Source organism: Perca flavescens, chromosome 11 (assembly GCF_004354835.1).
Source record: "Perca flavescens isolate YP-PL-M2 chromosome 11, PFLA_1.0, whole genome shotgun sequence".
Taxonomy (NCBI): Eukaryota; Metazoa; Chordata; class Actinopteri; order Perciformes; family Percidae; genus Perca; species Perca flavescens.
In genome coordinates this window covers 31,291,152-31,313,554 of record NC_041341.1, presented here as the reverse complement: position 1 = coordinate 31,313,554, position 22,403 = coordinate 31,291,152, and the positions used below count along the sequence as shown (strand labels likewise).

Sequence of the window (22,403 nt, the reverse complement as noted above, 5' to 3'; positions counted from 1 at the left end):
AGAACCATCTGAGAAGCCGTCAGTGGAAACTGTTTGAAAAAGCGCAGGCACTTTCAAAAAATGTACCTGGCAGGTGATTGGATGAACCATCTGTCTAACACGTCCGCCATTGTTGTTATATATGCACATGTCGCTATTTGTCAGGCAACCATAGCTGTGATATTTCACAGGACCAGGGTGAGCCCGGTTTTCATGGTAAATTAGCCGCTAAGGCTTTTGCCGCTGTTCACGGGCGATTCTAGTTTTTTTTTAGGTGGGGTGGCACAGCGGGGACCAATAATCAGTCAGTGGGGACCTGGGGGATTTTATCAGAATACAGCATAGAAAATCTGCTCAGAAATATAGGAAATATTGGATAGGATAGATCAAAAAAATCACATTCATTATTAATTTGACTTGTTTTTATTTTCAACAAATTGTATATCCAAATACAATACACATTTTCAATGGGCTCTTAAGGCAAAAATTTGGAAATGTGAAAACATAAATTGGTCATGTGACAAGGGCTGGGAAGATAATTTTTTCACCGAACCTTATACAAAAAGTGTGCAATACACTTACAATAAACTCAAACTTCAACAAAGAAAATCTTGCTTGTACACAGTTTTCAGATAATAGGAAACAGAACAGAGATACAGTGGAATACTTAAACTGGCATGCCTCTACCTCAGTTCATAGCTCTGGCTGAGGAGACCTGCGCTGTTGTTTAATTGGTTGCCATGACTTTGCGAGTGATGACCAGTTACAGTTGCACATCCTCAAAGGGGAGAGCGAGCGTATGATTGTTCGCTTGAGTTCGATGAAGCAAACGGCTTTGCAGAGTCGTGTAATAACGACTTCATGACATTTCATAAAACGCCGAAGCAGCAGCGGCAACAATTTCTAAGCGGCGGACAGCGGCATCGTACCAAATGCATGCTCTGAATTGTTGCTTCTCTATAAATTATAGAGTGTGGTCTAGACCTACTCTATCTGAAGTGTCCTGAGATAACTTGTGTTGTTATTTGACACTAAATACAATTGTAAATTAAATTGAAAGAATACATATTCAGTCCCTCTCCCAAGAAAACTGCAGTGGTGTTTGTTCAGGAACCAAAACAAATAAACCAGCTTCAAAAAATCCCCATGAAATATGACACTTTGTGTCTACGAGTACATACATACAGCAGCATTTCCACTGTAGTGTATGTGTAAATATACCTTGAAGTGTCTTAAACTGACAATTTACTATTTAAGCTGCAAGCTTTTATAGAGATTAATTAATTGTGTTTTCATGTGTGCAGTGCACTCATGTGTTTATAAAAGTGAATTAGTTTTAATTGCTGGAATATTTTGAGCCCAAACTTCAGTACAGCACATCCTTCACCAGGATATGCAGACGTATAATTAGATTCAGTCCTTCTAATCACATCCCCTCAGTAGTTGCATGTGTACTAATGTCTGGTTGTGTGTCTTCTTGACTTAAAGGACAATTCTGATGCAAAATGAGCCTAGGGGTTAATAACATATGTGTACCAAGTCGAACGTTATCTGGGATCTGTTTTCATGCTAATCGAGTCTCGACGAACGTCGTGCAACCAGTAACCAGTAACCTAGCTCAAACACAGTGTTTGTGATTCGACTGCTCATGACTGTGATCCAAGATTGTCGCCGCATGTAATATCTTTGTAATAAACTGTCTGTACACTTACAGATACCCTCATTATGCTACCATTTAAGTGTGGTGCTATTTCGAGCCTTGTTAGTGGTTCCAAATAGTGATTTACCCTTTGCCCCGAAAGCTAGCATTAGCAGCTAACCCCCCGGTTTGCGGTAGCTTGTTTCAAGCTAGTGACACATTTGATTAGCATGAACAGATCCCAGAGAATGTTCGACTCGGTACGCATATGTTATTAACCCCTAGGTTCAATTTGCGCCGGAATTGTCCTTTAACCCCTAGTTTTTCCACACGCTGCCAATGATAGTACAGGCCAACATTTTGGACACACCTTCTCATTCAATGCATTTCCTTTTTAATTTCATGACTATTTACATTGTAGATTCTCACTAAAGGCATCAAAACTATGAATGAACATATGGAATTATGTACTTAACAAAAAAGTGTGAAATAACTGAAAACATGTCTTATATTTTAAATTCTTCAAAGTAGCCACCCTTTGCTTTTTTATTAATAAGGGAAAAAAATTCCACTAATTAACCCTGACAAGGCACACCTGTGAAGTGAAAACCATTTCAGGTGACTACCTCATGAAGCTCATTGAGAGAACACCAAGGGTTTGCAGAGTTATCAAAAAAAGCAAATGGTGGCTACTTTCAATAATTTAAAATATAAGACATGTTTTCAGTTATTTCACACTTTTTTGTCAAGTACATAATTCCATATGTGTTCATTCATAGTTTTGATGCCTTCAGTGAGAATCTACATTGTAAATAGTCATGAAAATAAAGAAACACATTGAATGAGAAGGTGTGTCCAAACTTTTGGCCTGTACTGTATACCAAGAAATATCCTCTTAGATTCAGGCTACAGCATTGAAATAAACCTAACCCTATGTCAAAGCTGTCTTTGTCTCATTTTTACCTGCAGAGATGGTGACGAAAATTTGCAGCGATAGCGGTCATTGGTTCATGCATCCGGACAGCAACCGGACATGGACCAACTACACCCGCTGCAATATTCACACCAATGAAAGCAGAGTGGTAGGTTTTTCATTTAAATGTCATCCAATGCATATAGAATATAAAGAAGTTAGTCATGGTTAGCACTGACCTTTTAATACATCCCTGGGTAGTTGATGAGATGATAGTGAAAGGTCACTTATGTCACATGCATCAGTTGTGGTGGCAGCAGACAGTTATTTTATACTGTATATCTATATAAGTGTGATGCCAATGGTGACTGAAATGTACTGAAGTGATTCTGTAGTGAGGCTAACAATGCGCAGTTTGTCCTGAGGGAGAAAAAGACAACATGTGGTCATCAAAGCGATGAAACAAGATCAAAATAGAGGGGATGCCTCTTGGTGCCATTAACAATGTAACAGCAATCTACTTATTATAACATATGTAGTGTCTAGGAGGAAATTTGAGCCTAAAGGCTCTGCTAAGCAGAAAAAGGTCTCTGGGGGGTTAAAAGATTATAATTCCTCTTCTGGAGATAATAGTCATCCACAGCATATGGAAATCTGGCCATTGCAGTATATATTGTTCCTGGGTATGGACCAAAGTGTTGATCTGTGGGAAATGTTGGTCATTGGGATGGCACTCCATTAAAAGGTTAAAGAGTCACCAGAATCATTACAACTTTCTCTGGTGACCATAAATATACATAACAAAATCTGTCAGTGGTGGTGTCAGTGGCTCAGTCTGTAGTGACTTGGCTTGGGAACCAGAGGGTTGCCAGTTCAAGTCCCAGTATGGACCAAGTACAGAGTGTGGACTGGTTGCTGGAGAGGTGCCAGTTCACCGCGTGGACACAGCTGAGTTGCCCTTGAGCACGGCACTGAACCCCCAACTGCTCGGGGCGCCTGTCCATTGGCAGCCCCCTCACTCTGAAATCTCTCCATTTGTGCATGCATAGGTCCTGTGCATGTGTGTGTATTTCAGGCCTATGTGTAATGTGTGTAACTGTAACAACAGAGTAATAAAAAAAAAATGTTATAAAGTATGTCTTCTTCTTCTTTAGTAACTATTTGACATTTAAGGACGCATATTGTAAAAACTGAGATTTCCGTGTTTTTCTGACTAAAACTATAAAGCAGGTCGAGGTGCTATTGAAATATTGTGAGTGTCAAACCGCTCAATCCAGAGAGATAGGCGCACATCCTGTATTCAGAAACTGTGCCTTTAAACGAGCCGTCAGGACTTCCGTACAGTTGTGATGTCACAACTGAACTATATATAGGTAGGAAGTGCCACTACAGTGCCGTCATAGTCAATCCCCGGCTGCAATGACGGTGCAGAGACTCGAGAGCGCAGATGCGGAAGGCCCATAAACAATGTGTTTAAACCTGAATGAGTATGCTATGTTCGCTCTAGGGTGAAAACCGTTAACGTCCAAAGCTTGTTTTTTTTTTCAGGAAATGGATAAAGGCTAATTTGAAAACATTCATTGTCATTGTTTGAATATTTGTTAAACCTCCAGACAGACGCATAGCATTGATTTTATAAAAAAATTCGGATGACGAAATATGGAGATGCAAGGTTTTTGAAAAGGATCTCGTTGTACATGTGCATAATGGCAATAAAAGGCATTCTATTCTATTTTCCCGACAGCGACAATATGGGGCCTTCTAAAATACAATTTAACTTAGTAGTCATTAGGAGATCCAGATAATCTAATGTGTTTCTCTTTTTTCCTTCCAGACTGCAATGAATCTTTTCTATTTAGCTCTCATAGGACATGGCCTGTCACTGACCTCCCTCTTCGTCTCCCTCGGGATATTCTTCCATTTCAAGTGAGTCGGTTTGTTGACTCACTGGAACAGGCTTCCTAAACAGATATGCCCTATTGAATTAATGACTTAATAGCACCGTGATGTGCTCTAATGTCTCCCCTCTCGCTTGTTTGCAGGAGTTTAAGTTGCCAAAGGATCACGCTTCACAAAAACCTCTTCTTCTCTTTTGTTCTGAACTCTGTGATCACCATCATTTGGTTAACCGCAGTGGCAAACAACCAGGAGCTGGTGCAGAGGAATCCAGTGAGTTGATGTATTTATTTATACTTTTTTATTAATAATAAATAAATTAACTATTTTTGCGTTTATTTAAAGAAGAATTACGGTCGATTTCAACATAGGTCTGTTGTTTGTAAATTTGGAGTGCTGTCAGTAGCGAGAAAAATTAAAACAATCGGTGCTGCCTACACCGTGTTATCCTCCAGCTACAGTTTTCACCCAGGAGACTGAAACTGGCAAGTTTTAAAGTAAGTGCTGTAGTACAACTAGCAGAAGTTATAATCGAGGTAAGTTTGGAGAAACTACCTTATTTCCACATCTACTGCAGTCAGGTTCACTGTGTTCACTCAGAAGGAATCACTTCACATGGGTAGGCACTTTTAATGACATTTCAAACATGTTAAGAGGCTAAAAGCACGTTTAAAATTTGCACTGTTTCAGTCTCCTGGGTGCTAACACTAGCAGGAGGATAACACGGTGTAGGCAACACTGATTGTTTTTTCGCTTTTCTCGCTACTGACAGCACTCCAAATTTACAAACAACAGAGCTACGTGTTGAAATCGATCAGAATTCTCCTTTTAATAGATTTCTACCAATTGAGTTTGAGTGGCTCCTTTTTAGGGATCGACCGATACAATTTCTTTTTAAGGCGGATGCCGATACCGATTATTATTAGTTAATGAAACCGATATTTGGAACCAATATGCATTTACAGTGAAAATGAAAATCTTTAAGTCAAAATTAAGATTTTGGAATGTTACAAACTCCAACACAAAACTTAGTTAAAATGCTTTAACCAATTATTTAATAAATGAGAAACTTTCAACATAATACCCAGTAACAGATAGTCCGATAGTGTTGTGGGCGGGACATTAAGTCAGACTCAGTGGTGAGTGAAACCGGAGCAGAGGGACAGACACAGAGCTGTAGCCGAGAAGTAGAACACTTGTTAATTCATTAACTTTATTGGTTATCAGGCAAATAAAACGGCAATACAGATAATCTGTAAACTGCCAAAAAACGGGCCGATAATCAGTCTATCCCTAGTTCCTTTTGTGATCCTGGCTTCAGTACTTAAACATAAATAGGGATAAAAACCACACTCTTTAATTTAATTTTATATTATAGCTAGATAATTGATAATGTATTAATTTCACATAACTCTGAAAGTTCACTGCACAGGAAATAACAGAAGCAGAGTGAAACACCCCCATTTCTCATTCTTTATGTGTGTGGTTTTCCTCCTCAGACGAGCTGTAAAGTGTCCCAGTTCATTCATCTGTACCTGTTTGGCTGCAATTACTTCTGGATGCTGTGTGAGGGAATATATCTGCACACTCTCATCGTGGTGGCTGTGTTTGCGGAGAAGCAGCACTTGATGTGGTACTATCTTTTAGGCTGGGGTAAGTCGGGATAGCGTGCTGTGTCATTGGCGGTCGCTGTCTCTGCTGTGAAAAAAGTTCACGTTGTTTTAATCGCGCAACGTTGGAGTCCGTCTCTTAATTCTAGTTTTTTGTAAACAGAGAAAGCCAGGTTTAGTATACCTTCTTATGGCTAAAACAGTTAGTTAGATAGTGTGACTGCAAGACTTTATAGCTTACGCTGCATGTGTGATTAAAGCGATACTTAGAAAAAATATCTTTGTCTGGGACAGATCCTCGCAAATATCACATTATAAATCAGGGGATTTCAAAAAGATTTAAGCCAGGAACCCCTTAAATGAGAGAGATGGCTCAGGGACCCCCTACTACATATATATTGTGGGCATCCTTAAGCCTTTATGCATACCTTCTTATTGCATAGAATACTAAGCTATTAAAATAATAGTTGTTGGCATGTTTAATGTTAAACATATATGTGGCACAGTGAATCCTTAGGATTAACTGTAACTGTGGATTTTTACCTTAGTGACTACCTTACCTATAGGCCAGTAAGCATATCATCAGTGGGGATTTATATTTGCTAATAATATGTTGGAATTATGTTAAGGCATTTACATTTTTGAAAAAACTAAAAGAAAAAAAAGAAAAAAACTTAAGAAAATGGACAATAATTTCGAGGTCCCCCCTGCAGTTACTCTGAGGACCATTTTGGAATGTTACAAACTCCAACACAAAAGTTTGTTTAAATGCTTTGAGCAATCATGTAATAAAACTGAAACATAATACACAGTCAAAAATAGCTTCTTGAAGGTTTACCATGCTAACAGTTTCTTTGCAGATGTTGCAGACTGCTTACAGAGCTGTAGCGGAGCCAAAGCAGCGCACTTTTAAATGAATTAACTTTATCTGTTATCGGTAAAATTAAACACAGATGCAGATAATCTGCAAAGTGCCAAATATCGGCCCCGATAATCGGTCTATCCCTAGTCAATACGGACGAGCTTGACCAGCTGGCATTATGTTACCCACCAGTGGGAGCGTTTATTGGTCCGGTGCGTCGATGTGCATTCTGGTAGTTGAAGTTTTTTTGTTTTTTTTTAAACTTTTTATCGAATTAAGGTTATCGAAATACAACAGCTTGTTTTCTATGTTTTCTATGGTCATGTAGCACCAATGTCACCGATGTTCGCGCCGTTCTACTGCATATGTTTTATGAAAAGACCCTCTTTAATTTCATTTGTTTTCCTTTTGCAGGCTTTCCTCTCATTCCTGCCTCCATACATGCCGCTGCTCGGAGTTACTACTACAACGACAAGTAAGCATTCAAGTGCATGATCTATTACAGTTAATATTACAGCTTATAATAAGTAGTACAATATATTAAATGACAGCCAAACAACAATCATAATAATGGGGAATGGATTATATGAATAAAAATTGAATGAATAAAAGATTAACATCCTGCCTGAAATGCATTTAAAATGTGAGCTGCAGCTTTGCCAATGTAAGATCACAATTGTTGAAATGTTCTGCCGTGTAGTTATCTGCACCTTTCAAAGGTCAACAAAGCATTTAACCTCGCTGATGGGGTCTTTGATCAACCCCCCCCCCACTAAGCTGTTGATGCAAATTCATTTCCCCTGAATCCCATTGATCTGCATCATGGGTCAGCTGTCAGGTTGATGCACTGATACTGTTGTGTTTCTCTGCTGTCCTCTCTTCCCTGCTGTAGCTGTTGGATTAGCTCCAAAACATCGCTACTCTACATCATCCATGGTCCCATCTGTGCTGCTCTTTTGGTACGAAGTTTCAGTCTTTTCCCTCACACCAATCAATGTCAGCAAAGCAAATCACGATACTAACCCCATGTGATCCATATTCCCCTTGGTTTACTGTTTTTATTGCGCAATGAACAAAAAAATCAAGAGTCTGCCTTTCCCTTCCTCTGACTGGACAGTGTGGGGGGCCTGAAAGCAGGACACGGACACGCATAATTGTGTTTATCTTGCGAAATCAATGCATCTCCCCCTTTGAGGAGCCAACCACTGGTTCCCATGTTGCATTCGAGGAATTCAGCTAATCAGCACAGCCGGGCATGCTTCAGAGAAAACGGGTCCCTTAGGACTCTCGCAGGACTAAATGTTCAGTGCTAAAATCTTAACAATGACTTGGTCAGGTTTCAGGGTTTTTGGTCTTGGTGTTGTTTTGCTCATGATGGATTGTTTTGTTGTTTAAATAAACATGATTCATACTCAGGAGTTAAAGTGGGATCTGGCAGGTGGGGAACCCTAAGATACAATAGGGTAGGAGTTGATTTTTCATTAAAACATAATGATGACTGGTTTGTTAACTGCGTGCTAAAATAATCAGAGCACACAAGGCCAATTTGCCTCCTTAGTTACCATATGACCGGTTGCTAACATTCATTTAAGAGTTTTTTTTGTTTTTGTTTTTTTTAACGTGGACTTAGTTGTCCCCTGATACTGTATCTGAAGTCTCTTTCCTGAAATTCAGCCTTGGTGCAGAATTACAGCCACTAGAGCCAGTCCCACAATGAGCTTCCCTTAGGTGTTAATGTTCCATTTCTCTGTCTGTAGCTTTAAATGCTTTGCAAGCCATGATGTCTCTCTTTCTCATGGGCGGGCCGAATTCTCTGGGCGGGCAAAGCAGAGAAAGGGGAGGTAACCTTTCCCATTATGACGTCATAAAGGGAAGATTCCAGATCGGCCCATCTGAGCTTTCATTTTCTCAAAGGCAGAGCAGGATACCCAGGGCTCGGTTTACACCTATCACCATTTCTAGCCACTGGGGGACCATAGGCAGGCTGGGGGTACTCATATTAATGTTAAAAAACCTCATTAAGTAAAATTTTCATCATTAAATCGAATATTCTTTGTCTATTTTAGCTAAATAACGCCGTATCTGCAGCATGTTACCGTGTCGTTCACTACCGAGCCTGTTTGTAAGCGGTAGGCTACCAACAACGTGATTTTCACCTGTTCAACTGACTTTACCAGACAGTGCGCGATTGTCCTGCTATTTTATCAGACATATGAACTCACCACAGATAGTTGCTTTGTGCATGGACTCACGGCGGTGCGCTGCTGAGAGTGAATAGGGTAAACACTGGAATGGATATTTGGCGTTATTTCAAACAAATGGGAAACACTGATATGATATGAAATTTACTTTTTAATCAAGGGTGATGGAACGCCCTTCCGGATCATTCCAGGCCCTCTTTAACCCCTGCTCATACTGGACCGTTAAGGAATGAAATGATGTGGCAAATAAAAGCGAGTCAGTCAGTAAAAGTCAGGGTCCCTCAGGTGTACCAACATCTCAATTATATAAACTATTATTTATAGGGACTATAGGGTCATAGATATCATGTATAACCTGTAACTATTATAAAATACCATCCTGTTTGTATCTTTGTACCTTTGTCTTTAAATGTCTACTCAAGGCGTACAGTATGTATACTATTCATATTGGTACACACTCACTTATTTTTAAGGTTTTCAGAGTAAGGGCTGTGCAGTCAATCGCAATTTTAACTGTGATTGCGATTGTGTAAGTAATCAAGTTTTGCACATTACATTTTGAATGTAAACTCTTTCTCTTACTCAAGTATGCCTTGTGTTCTGAATGAAAAGAAAAGTTCAACAGGAAAAGTATTCAGGGAAATGTCACAGTTCAAGGTGTTTTCACTGCTGTTTGTTTAACTGTTTCACTTTTCTTTTTTCTTTTTTTAAGTGTGATAATTTCCAAATTTCCAAAAGTCAATGAGTAATCGTGTTAAATAAAGGTGATTTCATTATTGACCAAAATAATCGTGATCGTGATTAGGATTTGTTTCCATTTCCTCGGTCCACCTTTAACCAGCTGACAGTGGCTAATAGACTACAATTATTGATGTCCTCTCTTCTCCCAACCCCCACAGGTCAATCTGTTCTTTCTGCTAAACATTGTGCGAGTGCTCATCACCAAACTGAAGGTGACCCACCAAGCCGAGTCCAGTCTCTACATGAAAGCCGTGAGAGCCACCCTCATCCTGGTGCCTCTTCTGGGAATTCAGTACGTCCTGCTTCCCTATAAGCCAGAGGGACGGGTCTCGTCGGAAATATACGACTACATCATGCACATTCTAATGCATTACCAGGTGAGACGACGGTTAGTCTATATCGACAGCGTTTCATTTACGCAGAAATTCCGCCGGGTGTCCCTCATTTTCAGCCAGATGTGCGTTACCTTCCTCTTCCTTTGTGTTGGCATTCTAAACTCCGGTGGATATATGAGGACTATGGTTAACTGCTCCTCAGATCTGTGCAGGGTAAATCCAGACAGCTAGCTAGACTGTCTGTCCAATCTGAGTTTTCCGTTGCACGATTGAAACAACTTTTGAACGTACACGTGTTCCACCAAAACAAGTTCCTTCCCGAGGCTATTTTGCAGTGGCTCCGCTCGGCGCTTAGCACCGCCCAAGACAATCGTGATTGGTTTAAAGAAATGCCAATAAACCAGAGCATGTTTTTCTCTCATACCGGAATGCTGTGTGGATTAGCCAGAACCTCCTCTGCAGCACTGTTGAGGAAGGTCTGGCAATGCGAGACTAGACGATGCTCAGTGGGAGGTTTGAGTTCAGCCAAAACAGCATCTCGACTGTGTGATGTGTTTAAACTGTGACTAAGTGATCGTCGCCATCTTCTTTCAACATTTTAATAAATACATAAACATCTGTGCATAATGTCATGCTTTTTTTAAATGCATGCCCAGAGTATATATATATATATAGAATACTAAAGTTTAATGTCTGCTGCACCGCAACGTCGATGTGCACTATTTATGAAAATGTAAATCATTTATTATGAAACCTGGTTACATGTTAGTGTCTCGCTCCTCCAAAGCGAGAGAATTTTTTTTTTTTTTTTTACTAAAATAAACTGTTGCCAGGACATAAACGGCATCGTAGCTTTCGGAGAAAAGCCGAGCATTGCCATTGGACAAGACGTTAATGTAGCGCAAGGGAAGAACGGCAGGCAGGAAGGCATAAATTCTCCGAGCTGGAATCAGTTGGATGTTGCCGAGGTGTTATCTGATCATCCGGAGCTGTCCCAGCATGGGCAGTGCAGGGAGAACGTCTTGAGCAACAGGCTGAATCCGCTCCCAGAATGTATTCACTTTGATTTTCCTCAAAGCTTTGCAGCACATTATACTTTAAAATATTCCCAACAAACAAGTAACTGTTGACGCTTAAGACCAGATATTTAGGTGTTTATCGTCTCTTTTTCATGTGTTTAATTTTCTGAATTTCAGGGTCTGCTGGTGGCCACCATCTTCTGCTTTTTCAACGGAGAAGTAAGATGGGGTTATGCCCTTTCACAATGTTTTTTTTGTTATAGACTTGCATGCAAACAGTAATCCACACTTTGTGGTCAGGGATAGACTCGGCCAGATGTCTTCAACAGGAGGTCTCGGATCCCTAGGTGTTTTTTCGAAAATGAAAATGTCTTAACATGAATCCAACATGTTAATAGCAAATATAAATCAGCCTATTTGTGAAAAAAGCCATTAATTATAGGCTAACTGGCTTGTACTTTAGGTAAGGTAGTCACTAAGGTAGCCACCCACAGATACAGTTAATGCTAAGGATTCACTTAACATGATTTATAAAAACAATTATTATTTTAACAGCTTTGTATTCTATGCACTTAAATGGTATGTATAAAGGCTTTAGGTTGCCCTACCCATTATTGTTGGCCTAGTTTCATATGCAACTTAATTTTATACAATATATAGTACAAGCCAAAAGTTTGGACAAACCTCATTCAATGCATTTCCTTTATTTCCATGACTATCTACATTGTAGATTGTCACTGAAGGCATCAAAACTATGAATGAACACATATGGAATTGTGTACTTAACAAAAAAGTGTGAAATAACTGAAAACATGTCTTATATTTTAGATTCCTCAAAGTAGCCACCCTTTGCTCGGATTACTGCTTTGCACACTCTTGGCATTCTGTTGATGAGCTTCAAGAGTTAGTCACCTGAAATGGTTTTCCAACAGTCTTGAAGGACTTCCCAGAGATGCTTAGCACTTGTTGGCCCTTTAGCCTTCACTCTGCGCTCCAGCTCACCCCAAACCATCTTGATTGGGTTCAGGTCCGGTGACTGTGGAGGCCAGGTCATCTGGCGCAGCACTCCATCACTCTCTTTCTTGGTCAAATAGCCCTTACACAGCCTGGAGGTGTGTTTGGGGTCATTGTCCTGTTGAAAAATAAATGATGGTCCAACTAAACGGAAACCAGATGTAATGGCATGTTGCTGCAGGATGCTGTGGTAGCCATGCTGGTTCAGTATGCCTTCAATTTTGAATAAATCCCCAACAGTGTCACCAGCAAAGCACCCCCACACCATCACACCTCCTCCTCCATGCTTTACGGTGGGAACCAGGCATGTAGAATCCATCCGTTCACCTTTTCTGCAAACCAAAAGATCTCAAATTTGGACTCATCAGACCAAAGCACAGATTTCCACTGGTCTAATGTCCATTCCTTGTGTTTCTTGGTCCAAACAAATCTCTTCTGCTTGTTGCCTCTCCTTAGCAGTGGTTTCCTAGCAGCTACTTGACCATGAAGGCCTGATTCGCGCAGTCTCCTCTTAACAGTTGTTCTAGAGATGTGTCTGCTGCTAGAACTCTGTGTGGCATTCATCTGATCTCTACCTGAGCTGCTGTTAACTTGCGATTTCTGAGGCTGGTGACTTAGATGAACTTATCCTCAGCAGCAGAGGTGACTCTTGGTCTTCCTTTCCTGGGGCGGTCCTCATGTGAGCCAGTTTCGTTGTAGCGCTTGATGGTTTTTGAGACTGCACTTGGGGACACATTCAAAGTTTTCGCAATTTTCCGGACTGTCTGACCTTCATTTGTTAAAGTAATGATGGCCACTTGTTTCTCTTTACTTAGCTGGTTGGTTCTTGTCATAATATGAATTCTAACAATAGGGCTGTCGGCTGTGTATCAACCTGACTGCTGCACAACACAACCGATGGTCCCAACCCCATTAGTAAGGGAAAAAATTCCACTAATTAACCCTGATAACCATTTCAGGTGACTACCTCATGAAGCTCATTGAGAGAACACCAAGGGTTTGCAGCGCTATCAAAATAGCAAAGGGTGGCTACTTTGAGGAATCCTAAATATAAGACATGTTTTCAGTTATTTCACACTTTTTTGTTAAGTACACAATTCCATATGTGTTCATTCATAGTTTTGATGCCTTCAGTGAGAATCTACAATGTAAATAGTCATGAAAATAAAGGAAATGCATTGAATGAGAAGGTGTGTCCAAACCTTTGGCCTGTACTGTATGTAGTAGGGGGTCCCTGATCCATCTCTCTCAGTTAAGGGGTCCTTGGCTTAAAAAACATTGAAATCCCCTGATTTATAGTGTGATTTTTGCGAGGATCTGTCCCAAACAAAGATATTTTTTCTTTAGTCTGTAGGATAGGATTTGTAGACCGGGACATCTCTGCAGCAACACAATACTTCATTCAGAATGACTTATAACGTGTTGAAGGCCCCGGGACTAGGCAATTTCCTCTGCATGACCCTTATGAGCAGGGTGGGGAATTAGTAGAGGGTCTTGACAGGCTCAGTCCTCCAGGGCTTTGCTGAGGACAAAAGAGTGTTTACTGTCGGCAAGCAGCCATCGATTGCACACTAATTGCTATCAATAATAAAGGTTAAGGTTGATCTGCTTACACAATGGCTTGGTTTTGCCTGAAGCGAATGTCTTACAAGGGCCACTGAATAACTCCTCTTCAAGCTGTTAATTAGGGTTAACGTATAGTGGAGCTTTACTGCTATCTCATACAGTTTGTATAGAACCTTGTATAATAATCCTGGGCTCAGTATACAGTATGCTCAGAGACACAGGGACATTGTTATGTCTACACATAAGGGCGTAGGCACATAACATGTATGTATTCAGATATATAGTTGTCGCACTGTCTACACGCACTGTTTACAGCAAAAGAAAACCATATTGAAGATATGATCAAAAAGAGTCCAAAAGCTTCAACGTATTTACTGTATACTTTTACTTTAAATAAAGCGTAATTGCGTCTCAAATCATGTTTCATTAGCAGTCCCTTTTTAATATGTGAAATGTGGTTTGTCTGGTTAGGTCCAAGCGGTTCTGAGGAGGCACTGGAACCAGTATCAGATCCAGTTTGGCAGCAGCGTGGGAAACCACTCGGATGCGCTGCGCTCCGCCTCCTACACGGCGTCCTCCATCACAGAGGTACAGGGTTGCTACAGCATCGACAGCCACACAGAACACATGAACGGCAAGGGCTGCCACGACGCCGACGCCTCAATCCTAAAGTCAGACAGCCCCTTCGCCTGACCACAACACTCTTTCCAAGCCCTGCCTGCCCCATCTCCCCCCCACCCCTTCCCTTTTAAAACTGCAGCATGTTGAAAGCGACCGTGTCAACCAGGGGAACTCACCTTTTCCTTTTTAATACAATGTCGGAAGCACCGAGTGTGGAAAAGGATAGTGTACCCAGGCTCTCACCCAACTGCAGGAAATTGTCCCAGCGACACAGGCCCTTTATCAGTAACTGTACGGCGAGCTCGATTCAACTATTCCTGCGCTGTGTTTTGTCTACAATTTCCCACTGAACTGCTTCACTTGACCTAAGATGCATTCTGATAATCACAATAGTGTTGCAACCTTTCTGCCTGACAAAAATAGTTTTGACATGGCTGAACATTAACGGTTAATAAACCGCTTTGACTGTCCTTTTGGGGCACAAAAAGCCTTCGGTTACACTGTAAATTCTATTGACATGGTTAGTGCCAAACCAAGAAGTCCTTGCCTGCCTCGTTTGTAATTTTTTTATTTTTAATACGGAATCGGAGCGAAGATAGGATGTCTAACAGGTGCAAAATAATATATTCAAGCTATGTTATCTCCTTCACATGTTAAACTTAATTTATCTGAACGTATTCTTGTTTATTAAATGAAAATGAAATAAATACCATACAGTATTTATTGAAAGTTGACATGCTACATATTTTTTCAAAATTGTTGCCAGCTTCATGTAAACATTCAATATATTTCTTAATTGTTTCAGTGTTTGTTTCAGTGTGTGCGGTTAATGGAGATGATTTAGAGAATCATATATTAACTTACAAGCCACATTTCTTTTGTTGAGATTTCATCATGCTAATGTTTGAGTGTGTTTAAGTGATCCTTAGTGACCTGTACATCCTGTTAACCACATATTAGGCTGTAATGTAACATGTTAACACAATCTTATCACCGAGAAGCACGTGTACTCCAATATCAACTCATTATACACTCGAATGTAACGGTGAAGTTGGAAGACCTGGCTCTGAACATTTATGTATCACATTCCCATTCACTGCTGTCTTTAGCCTTACTCCTCTGAGATTACTTAAATATAACCACTATATAAGCATTATCAGGTGTTCAGACCGAAAACAGCACTGTGTTAAAAATGTTTTGGGCTAACAATGAAAGAAGGACTTATGATCCAGCAAGGCCAGTTTGAGTTATACATCTATGACTTTTAAAGGATAGGTTTGGATTTTTCAATGTCAATTTTATTACAATGCTCACACATTGAAAGAGTTATTGGTGGCTGTAATACTTCCTTCTGTTCGTTGCAAGCGGCAACTTCCGGGCCTGAAAAGTGAAGCCAATGTGGGAGTGCCTTAAACCTGCATCATTTTTCATTTCCATCAAAAAGAAGTCTGATTTAATAGAAGTCAATAAGAAAATGAGCCTTCTTCTTGCTTGATTTATTACCTCAGTAAACATTTTCCTAATGAGTTTATGGTCTCAATTGCTAGCTTCTAGTCTTCTTCAATACAACATTATGTACGTTAAGTAAATTAGGGTCCCATTTATTTTAAAATAGACAATGAAGCGGGGGAGCGTGGCTAACTTGTGACTGACAAGTCGCTACCATGGTGTCCTGTGGTTCTTACTCAGATCCACAACTCACTCCTCCCCAGCTCCAAACTCTCGCCCAAATATGGTTATTCTGGCTCCAAAGAAACAAGATGGCGACAGCCAAAATGCCCAAAAAAACCCAAGGCTTCAAAACTGTAGTCCACAAACCTATGGGAGATGTCACGGTGGCTACATCCACTTCTTTTATGCAGTCAATGGTTTGTCCTAGCTGTGAATCAATGCCTTCATACTAGTGCTTAATTAGTAAGAAATAGGGGAACAAATCCTGTCCAGTACAAAAAAATGCATTCTACAATTTAGCCAAAGGTAATTGTGTTAGCCAAATCTAGTAAGTATCTTTATGCTACCTACTTGCGGTTGTAGGTTGTAGGTTTATTATAAGTTTACAACTATTGGATCTGCCCAGAGCAACTCTGGATCTGCCATAACCAATCGCTAACTTCTGGTCATGACGTCGGCTTAGCATCGCTAGCGTTAGCCTTAGCTAACTCCTTCACCACTAACGGAGCGAGCTGGAAAATCAAACTTGTCCCGAACCCCGTGGGGAGGAGGGCCACAACATCACGGCCCCCCAACACAACTCAGCAAAGATTGTTCTTGCTCGGGCTTTAACTTCTGGATATTTGGCAGCGTTGCCACAACGCTGCCAAATATCGCGCCATCTTTCTCTGCCGCCATTACGGAACTACAACTCAAACTAGCGCACGACCTCAACGTAATCGTTCTCAGCCACGCCTTCCGTTCGCTGGTTGGACCGGTAAAGATTTGGAAAACCCAAGAATATACCGCAAACCCAGACGGAGTACTGAAGGAAAATGAAAATTGAGCGGAAGTACGTAGGAGGGCGGAGCCAGGCTAATACGTAATAGTTGGGCAAGAGAAACAATTACAGCAACCAATAACACTTTCAACAAACACAGCCTATGGCATGTGAGTATCGTGTTAGCATAGAAACTAAGACACCAAAGAGTTAAAACAATATGAAGGAAAATTCTAGAAAACTGAAACTTTATCATGGTGAAAATATTTTTTTTATTATGCCCCGATGATTGTGAGGTTTACCATAGACATTGTTAGAGAAGAATGTGAACCTGCACCTTTTTGATTGGCCAATGCAGTGCGTTTCCAGATGATGCCTGGATTGCATTGCAGCAAAAGTCGAGTCAGGTTGGACTTCTTTGCAGGACGAGCCCGTGATTTTTCAAACCGGAGCCCACTGCGACAGAGCAGCGACAAAGCGTTTTTAAGTGCTAATGTCCGTCTGAACACAGCCTTAGTGGAAGGAAGTGATGGTATTATCACATCTCACAAGAAACTGTGCAAATATGATACTGCAAAAAAAACAACGTTCTGTGTAAAGCATTTAGCTAAAGATGGCTGTGTCTAAACCAGGTCAGAAATCTTTTACATGTATGCTTTCATCCACACAAACCCATTCATTTTTAGAACAATTTTATCACATCATCCATAATGCTGGGAACAGTGCTGGAAAGTCACTATCAGCTGATGTAAATATTTTTTGTAAATCTAGCGTTTCTGATAAGAGGGCAAGTTGAACATGCGATTGTGTGCGCATGATTTATATATACAGTATTTATGAGTACATTATACTTAGACGCATATAACCATGAAGCAACCGTCTTATGTGACAGTGTGTGGGGACGTTGTTAGAGAAGTTGTTTGTTCTACTTGTTCTGTGTTTTAAGAAGGGAGGGTGGGAAATGGGACGGGAGCTTGTCTGCCCATATTATTTTCCATCATCCTTGGTAGAGTCTGTCCCCTTTCTATTTTGCCTGTATTTGAAAGTGAAGAAAGAAAAGCATCACTGCCTTATGTGTAAGTTGTTCATGCCGTACTAGCAGAACAGACATAAATATGTTTCCTGAAACAAATAGCGCAAGTCTGCAATGCGAAGCCTCACGTTCAACCTTCCGGAGGGCATGTTTTCTTTACTATTTCAGTGAAGAGTATTGAAGACAAAAATATGTCACAACTTTTCAAGTTAATTCACTTTTCGACTTTCCAGTAAGTAACTTTTGCTGCAACCCAAATGACGTTCTCAACAACATTGCATTTTCAGTTACGTTTTCGAGGGGAAAGTATTTTTCAGCTAGCAGTTTTAAACATGCTAACGTTGTCAATTGAAACAAAACTACTTGATTAAGTTTAGAAATGTCAAGGTTTGGGTTCATAGAAGCATGTCTGTTACATAACTTCAAATATCTACGCAAGTTAGGTTAGGTGACATACATGATGTAGGCTAACGTAAGCAAGTCAACGTTGACTGTTGGTTCCACACAGGGCCTCCCTTCGGTTTGTGATACGCCAAAGACAAACATAATCCGGGACAAAATACATTTCCCTCAAAACGTAGTTGAGAATGCAGTGTCTTCGTATTAACATCATTTTTAGGAGACAGGGCTGTTTATCTTTTTTTTTCTTTCCTTATTTTTTTTATAATGATTTCTGAATGTCTCTATATTCTCATCAGTGATGGCTTACAGCATTTGATTCCACACACAGCAGGTAAAGTGACATATTAGTGTTAGTGTTCTTGGTTGCCAGTGTTTGAGGTAAAGGGTATATTTCAGACACAGGCATGTATTCACAGTATTCTAAGCAACATCTATCAGTATCCCACATGCAGTACACTTTGTACTTTTTTTATGCCAGATCTGCAGGACAGTTTCTCCATTTACTCAATAACTATACAGCTTACATTCATGGCTGCCCCAGTTGTGATTTGCAGCAAGCGATTCATGTACATTGACAGCAGTATGAAGTCTTCATAAACCAAAGCATTTACTGTGTTGTGATGCATCATAATCTTTTATGAAGCTACAGTAATTTCATTACAACCGTGGAAAAGCAAGAGACGTCTGTCAAATGTAGTAACTCTTATGTACCATTTAAGTTGTGTATTTATGTGTGAAATATTGTCATAGGACTCCCCAAAGGGTTTGTGAAGTTCCCAGTGACACGTTTGTGACATGTTGTGATGTATGACAAAAGCATTGAGGGCAATGTCTGTAGTTTTTGTTCATACTTTACTATATTTAACTTTGGTAGTCTTGACACATTGACTCCACACTGCTGTTTGAATGTAACTGGTTGGTTTTATTCTCTGTGAAAAAAACATTTATGTATCTTTTATTATTTTACTGAATAAGACAATGTTGCTATCTTGTGTGTATCTGCTTACTAATACAGTATAGCACAGCACCAGTTGTCAACTCTGGTATTTTTTTTACTATAATGGTGCACATACACTCACACATGTTGGTGTGTTTTTCCTTTGGACTTGTGTGACGGTCCAAGATGGGGAGTCAAGTTGCATATAAGTCGCACACACAGTGACTTCAGGCTTGACTTGAGACTCGTCCTCAAAAGACTTCAGACTTGACTCGGACACACGAGATGCGGGTCTCGTGAACAACCTTTATTTTTAGGGAACATCTGGTGAAGCTGAATGTTATTCCCCTCCCTGCATAACCTATAACCTACCTCAGAAACACACGATATGTAACGTATCTGCTGCGTACATGAGAGAAGACAACAAACATGTCTGCGGCACCGGCAGCTGCTGGGTCATTCATCAGAAACTTTGGCTTCAAACACTGCATACCATGGAAATCCAGAGTTCTCGTGAGAGCACAATTTGAATTTGCCCAGCGAGTCACTCTGGCATTGAGTAATGATGTTCATTAACTATGCCCTTGTAGTCGAGCTGCACCAATCACATCGGTGTATCTGATATAGGCGGGCCAGAGGCGAGCTAAACAGACAACGATAGTTTAATCTACCAGTTAGCTCTACTGGTAGTTAAGAGTTTAATCTACCAGTTGGCTCCGCAGGTAGCTAAGAGTTTAATCTACTAGTTAGCTCCGCAGGTAGCTAAGAGTTTAATCTACCAGTTAGCTCCGCTGGTAGCTAAGAGTTTAATCTACCAGTTAGCTCCGCTGGTAGCTAAGAGTTTAATCTACCAGTTAGCTCCGCTGGTAGCTAAGAGTTTAATCTACCAGTTAGCTCCGCTGGTAGCTAAGAGTTTAATCTACCTGTTAGCTCCGCTGGTAGCTAAGCGTATGGGTACGCTCTGGATATGTCACCCCGTGTATTGTTGTGATTGGTTGTAGTGTTATCCAACTGTGTGCAGTGGGTTTTTTAAATGCATGCTTGGTGCCGCCCCCCGAGTTGGGCCATTTTCATTACACAATGCCAGACCCTTAATCTTTTGGATTTGGGTCTGGATTTCCAGGCTAAAAACATCACACAAGGGCCAAACAATATAAGCACTAATGCTAAATATGTGGACTCCAGCTCAGAGACTTGAGACTTGACTTGGACTCTAGCTCAGAGATTTGACTTGGACTCTAGCTCAGAGACTTGAGACCTGACTTGGACTCTAGCTCAGAGACTTGACTTGGACACTAGCTCACAGACTTGAGACCTGACTTGGACTCTAGCTCAGAGACTTGTAAGCATGTCTGGTGACGGTTGGTCCAGCCCCAGTGTGTTGAATTCCTCGTGGTCCATCTTTAAAAAAAAACAAATTTTAAGACAATATGAACTGCATTTGCGATAAATATTTAAGGTTCGCAGCTGCTTTTATTTTGGTGCAACACTTATGTGCCAGTAACAGAATAACTCTCCTTATAATTTCACTACTTGTCAAAATGTCATTAGCTGTGCAGATAGTTTCCTGTTCAGGTAATTTAAGGTCCTGTCTCTCTTTAATCTTCAACCACACAAGCACATCAATTTAGCGGAATTCTCAATACTTTACAGATGTTTAAATATCCTTCAAGTTTGTCTCACTGAATGTATACAACACTAGTTTAGAGTCAAAGTCACTAGTGCCAAATCTTTAAGAACACCATGTAACTGATGTGACACCTCTGTGGCTCAGTGGTGGGGCGTTGTAATGAGAAAAATCTGCTGCACTGGAAAGAGTCCCCACAGTAACTGTCAAAAGGAACAAACTAGCTTTCTTTTTATGTCATTCAGGTCCCTAATCCCTTTTGTTGTGAGTAGTTTGAGAAAAGTCTATTAAAACAATTGTGCTAAAAGGGGATTATAACTGGAACTTGAACAACAAATGATCCAGTCTAATCCCACTTGTGAGAAATGTTTTTACGGGAGACTTTGAGGAGAAATGTTCAGTGCAACAGTGTAGTTTAAGTGTATAAATGGGTATAGAAAATGGCTGCAAGTGTATTGTAAGAAAGCCTGAGATTCATGTATAAAACAGAAGACACAAGCCCTCACCTCACTAGAATAGGTGTGCATTTTTTTTCTGGGTTATTTTTTTAAGTGCATATGCAACCTTTATTTATAAGTTACATATTTATATTTAAGTATATACTGTATTGTCACTCAATACTACAGTGAACTCACAGAGTTACAATGGTCACTATACAAGCTGTATACGTTATTAGTTGAATAAGGTGTGATATTATAGTTAGTGGTGCTGTGTCTCTGATGCTCTTTTATTGTCCTATTTGACAAACTCTTCTCATCTTAACCCTTTTAAGGAGGTTAAAAAAAGTATTGGCCAAACTATTGGGTGATAATTCAATATTATCATTTATTGTGTCTGCGTATGTGTATCATGACAAAGATCTCATATGGCTCATATGTCGTGGTTTAAATGAATAAATGCAAATTAGAATAGATTAATATCCTGTCACAGCATTAGATTCACTTTCTATTAAAACTCTCTCAGGTCTGCAATTTCTGAATACTTTGCAAAATACTGCAACACATCTATGATGAAATACAGTATGTGAATATATTCACAATTTTGTCTTTGAGTGCGGTCCTCATGGAATATTTAGTGGTGTAATATTATTTATGAAATGATGAGACACATTGATGCAGGACTGCTACATTATGCACCAGTTGCATATTTTGTCACTGCACATATTACGAAAACACTCCATCCCCCACGCTCCAGAAACTGTGCACATTCACAAATAGATCCTATAATGATTTGTTGTGTTCAGTGTCTGCTTTAAAACAAAGCACAGTGGACAGCTCCTATTTAAAGTGGAGTCGTCTCTGCACAAGAATGTGTTCAAACTGTCATTTCACAAGCCGTCTCAGATGAGTTCAAAAGTTCATTCACAACTCTCCAACTGTAGTCTGTGGAACAACACAAGGCTAAAGAGTCTTTTCCACCACTAGCCCCCTCTCTATCCCATTTTGTCCAATTATAACTCCCTGTACCACTCATTTACTACCGCTCCACTGCCTTTACAACCAGCCGGAGCTCACATACGGAATTTCTTATGACCCTTAGCTTGCTATTCAGTATGTGCAGCAGTGGAATGTAACTAA

General features: G+C 40.2%; 1 protein-coding gene across 3 annotated transcripts in view; it reads left to right on the top strand.

Moving 5' to 3' along the window:
• The window catches only part of calcrla (calcitonin receptor-like a), a 42,739-nt gene extending 28,060 nt beyond the window's left edge, over positions 1-14,679 (top strand). For all 3 annotated transcript variants that reach the window (XM_028591259.1, XM_028591260.1, XM_028591258.1), the window contains 9 exons: positions 2,588-2,700; positions 4,366-4,457; positions 4,574-4,700; positions 5,927-6,080; positions 7,314-7,374; positions 7,792-7,858; positions 10,000-10,218; positions 11,373-11,414; positions 14,247-14,679. In XM_028591259.1, the coding sequence (XP_028447060.1) occupies positions 2,588-2,700; positions 4,366-4,457; positions 4,574-4,700; positions 5,927-6,080; positions 7,314-7,374; positions 7,792-7,858; positions 10,000-10,218; positions 11,373-11,414; positions 14,247-14,468 (1,097 nt within the window). In that variant the 3' untranslated portion in view covers positions 14,469-14,679. The remainder of the gene's footprint in view (positions 1-2,587; positions 2,701-4,365; positions 4,458-4,573; positions 4,701-5,926; positions 6,081-7,313; positions 7,375-7,791; positions 7,859-9,999; positions 10,219-11,372; positions 11,415-14,246) is intronic.
• The last annotated feature ends 7,724 nt before the right edge of the window (positions 14,680-22,403 follow it).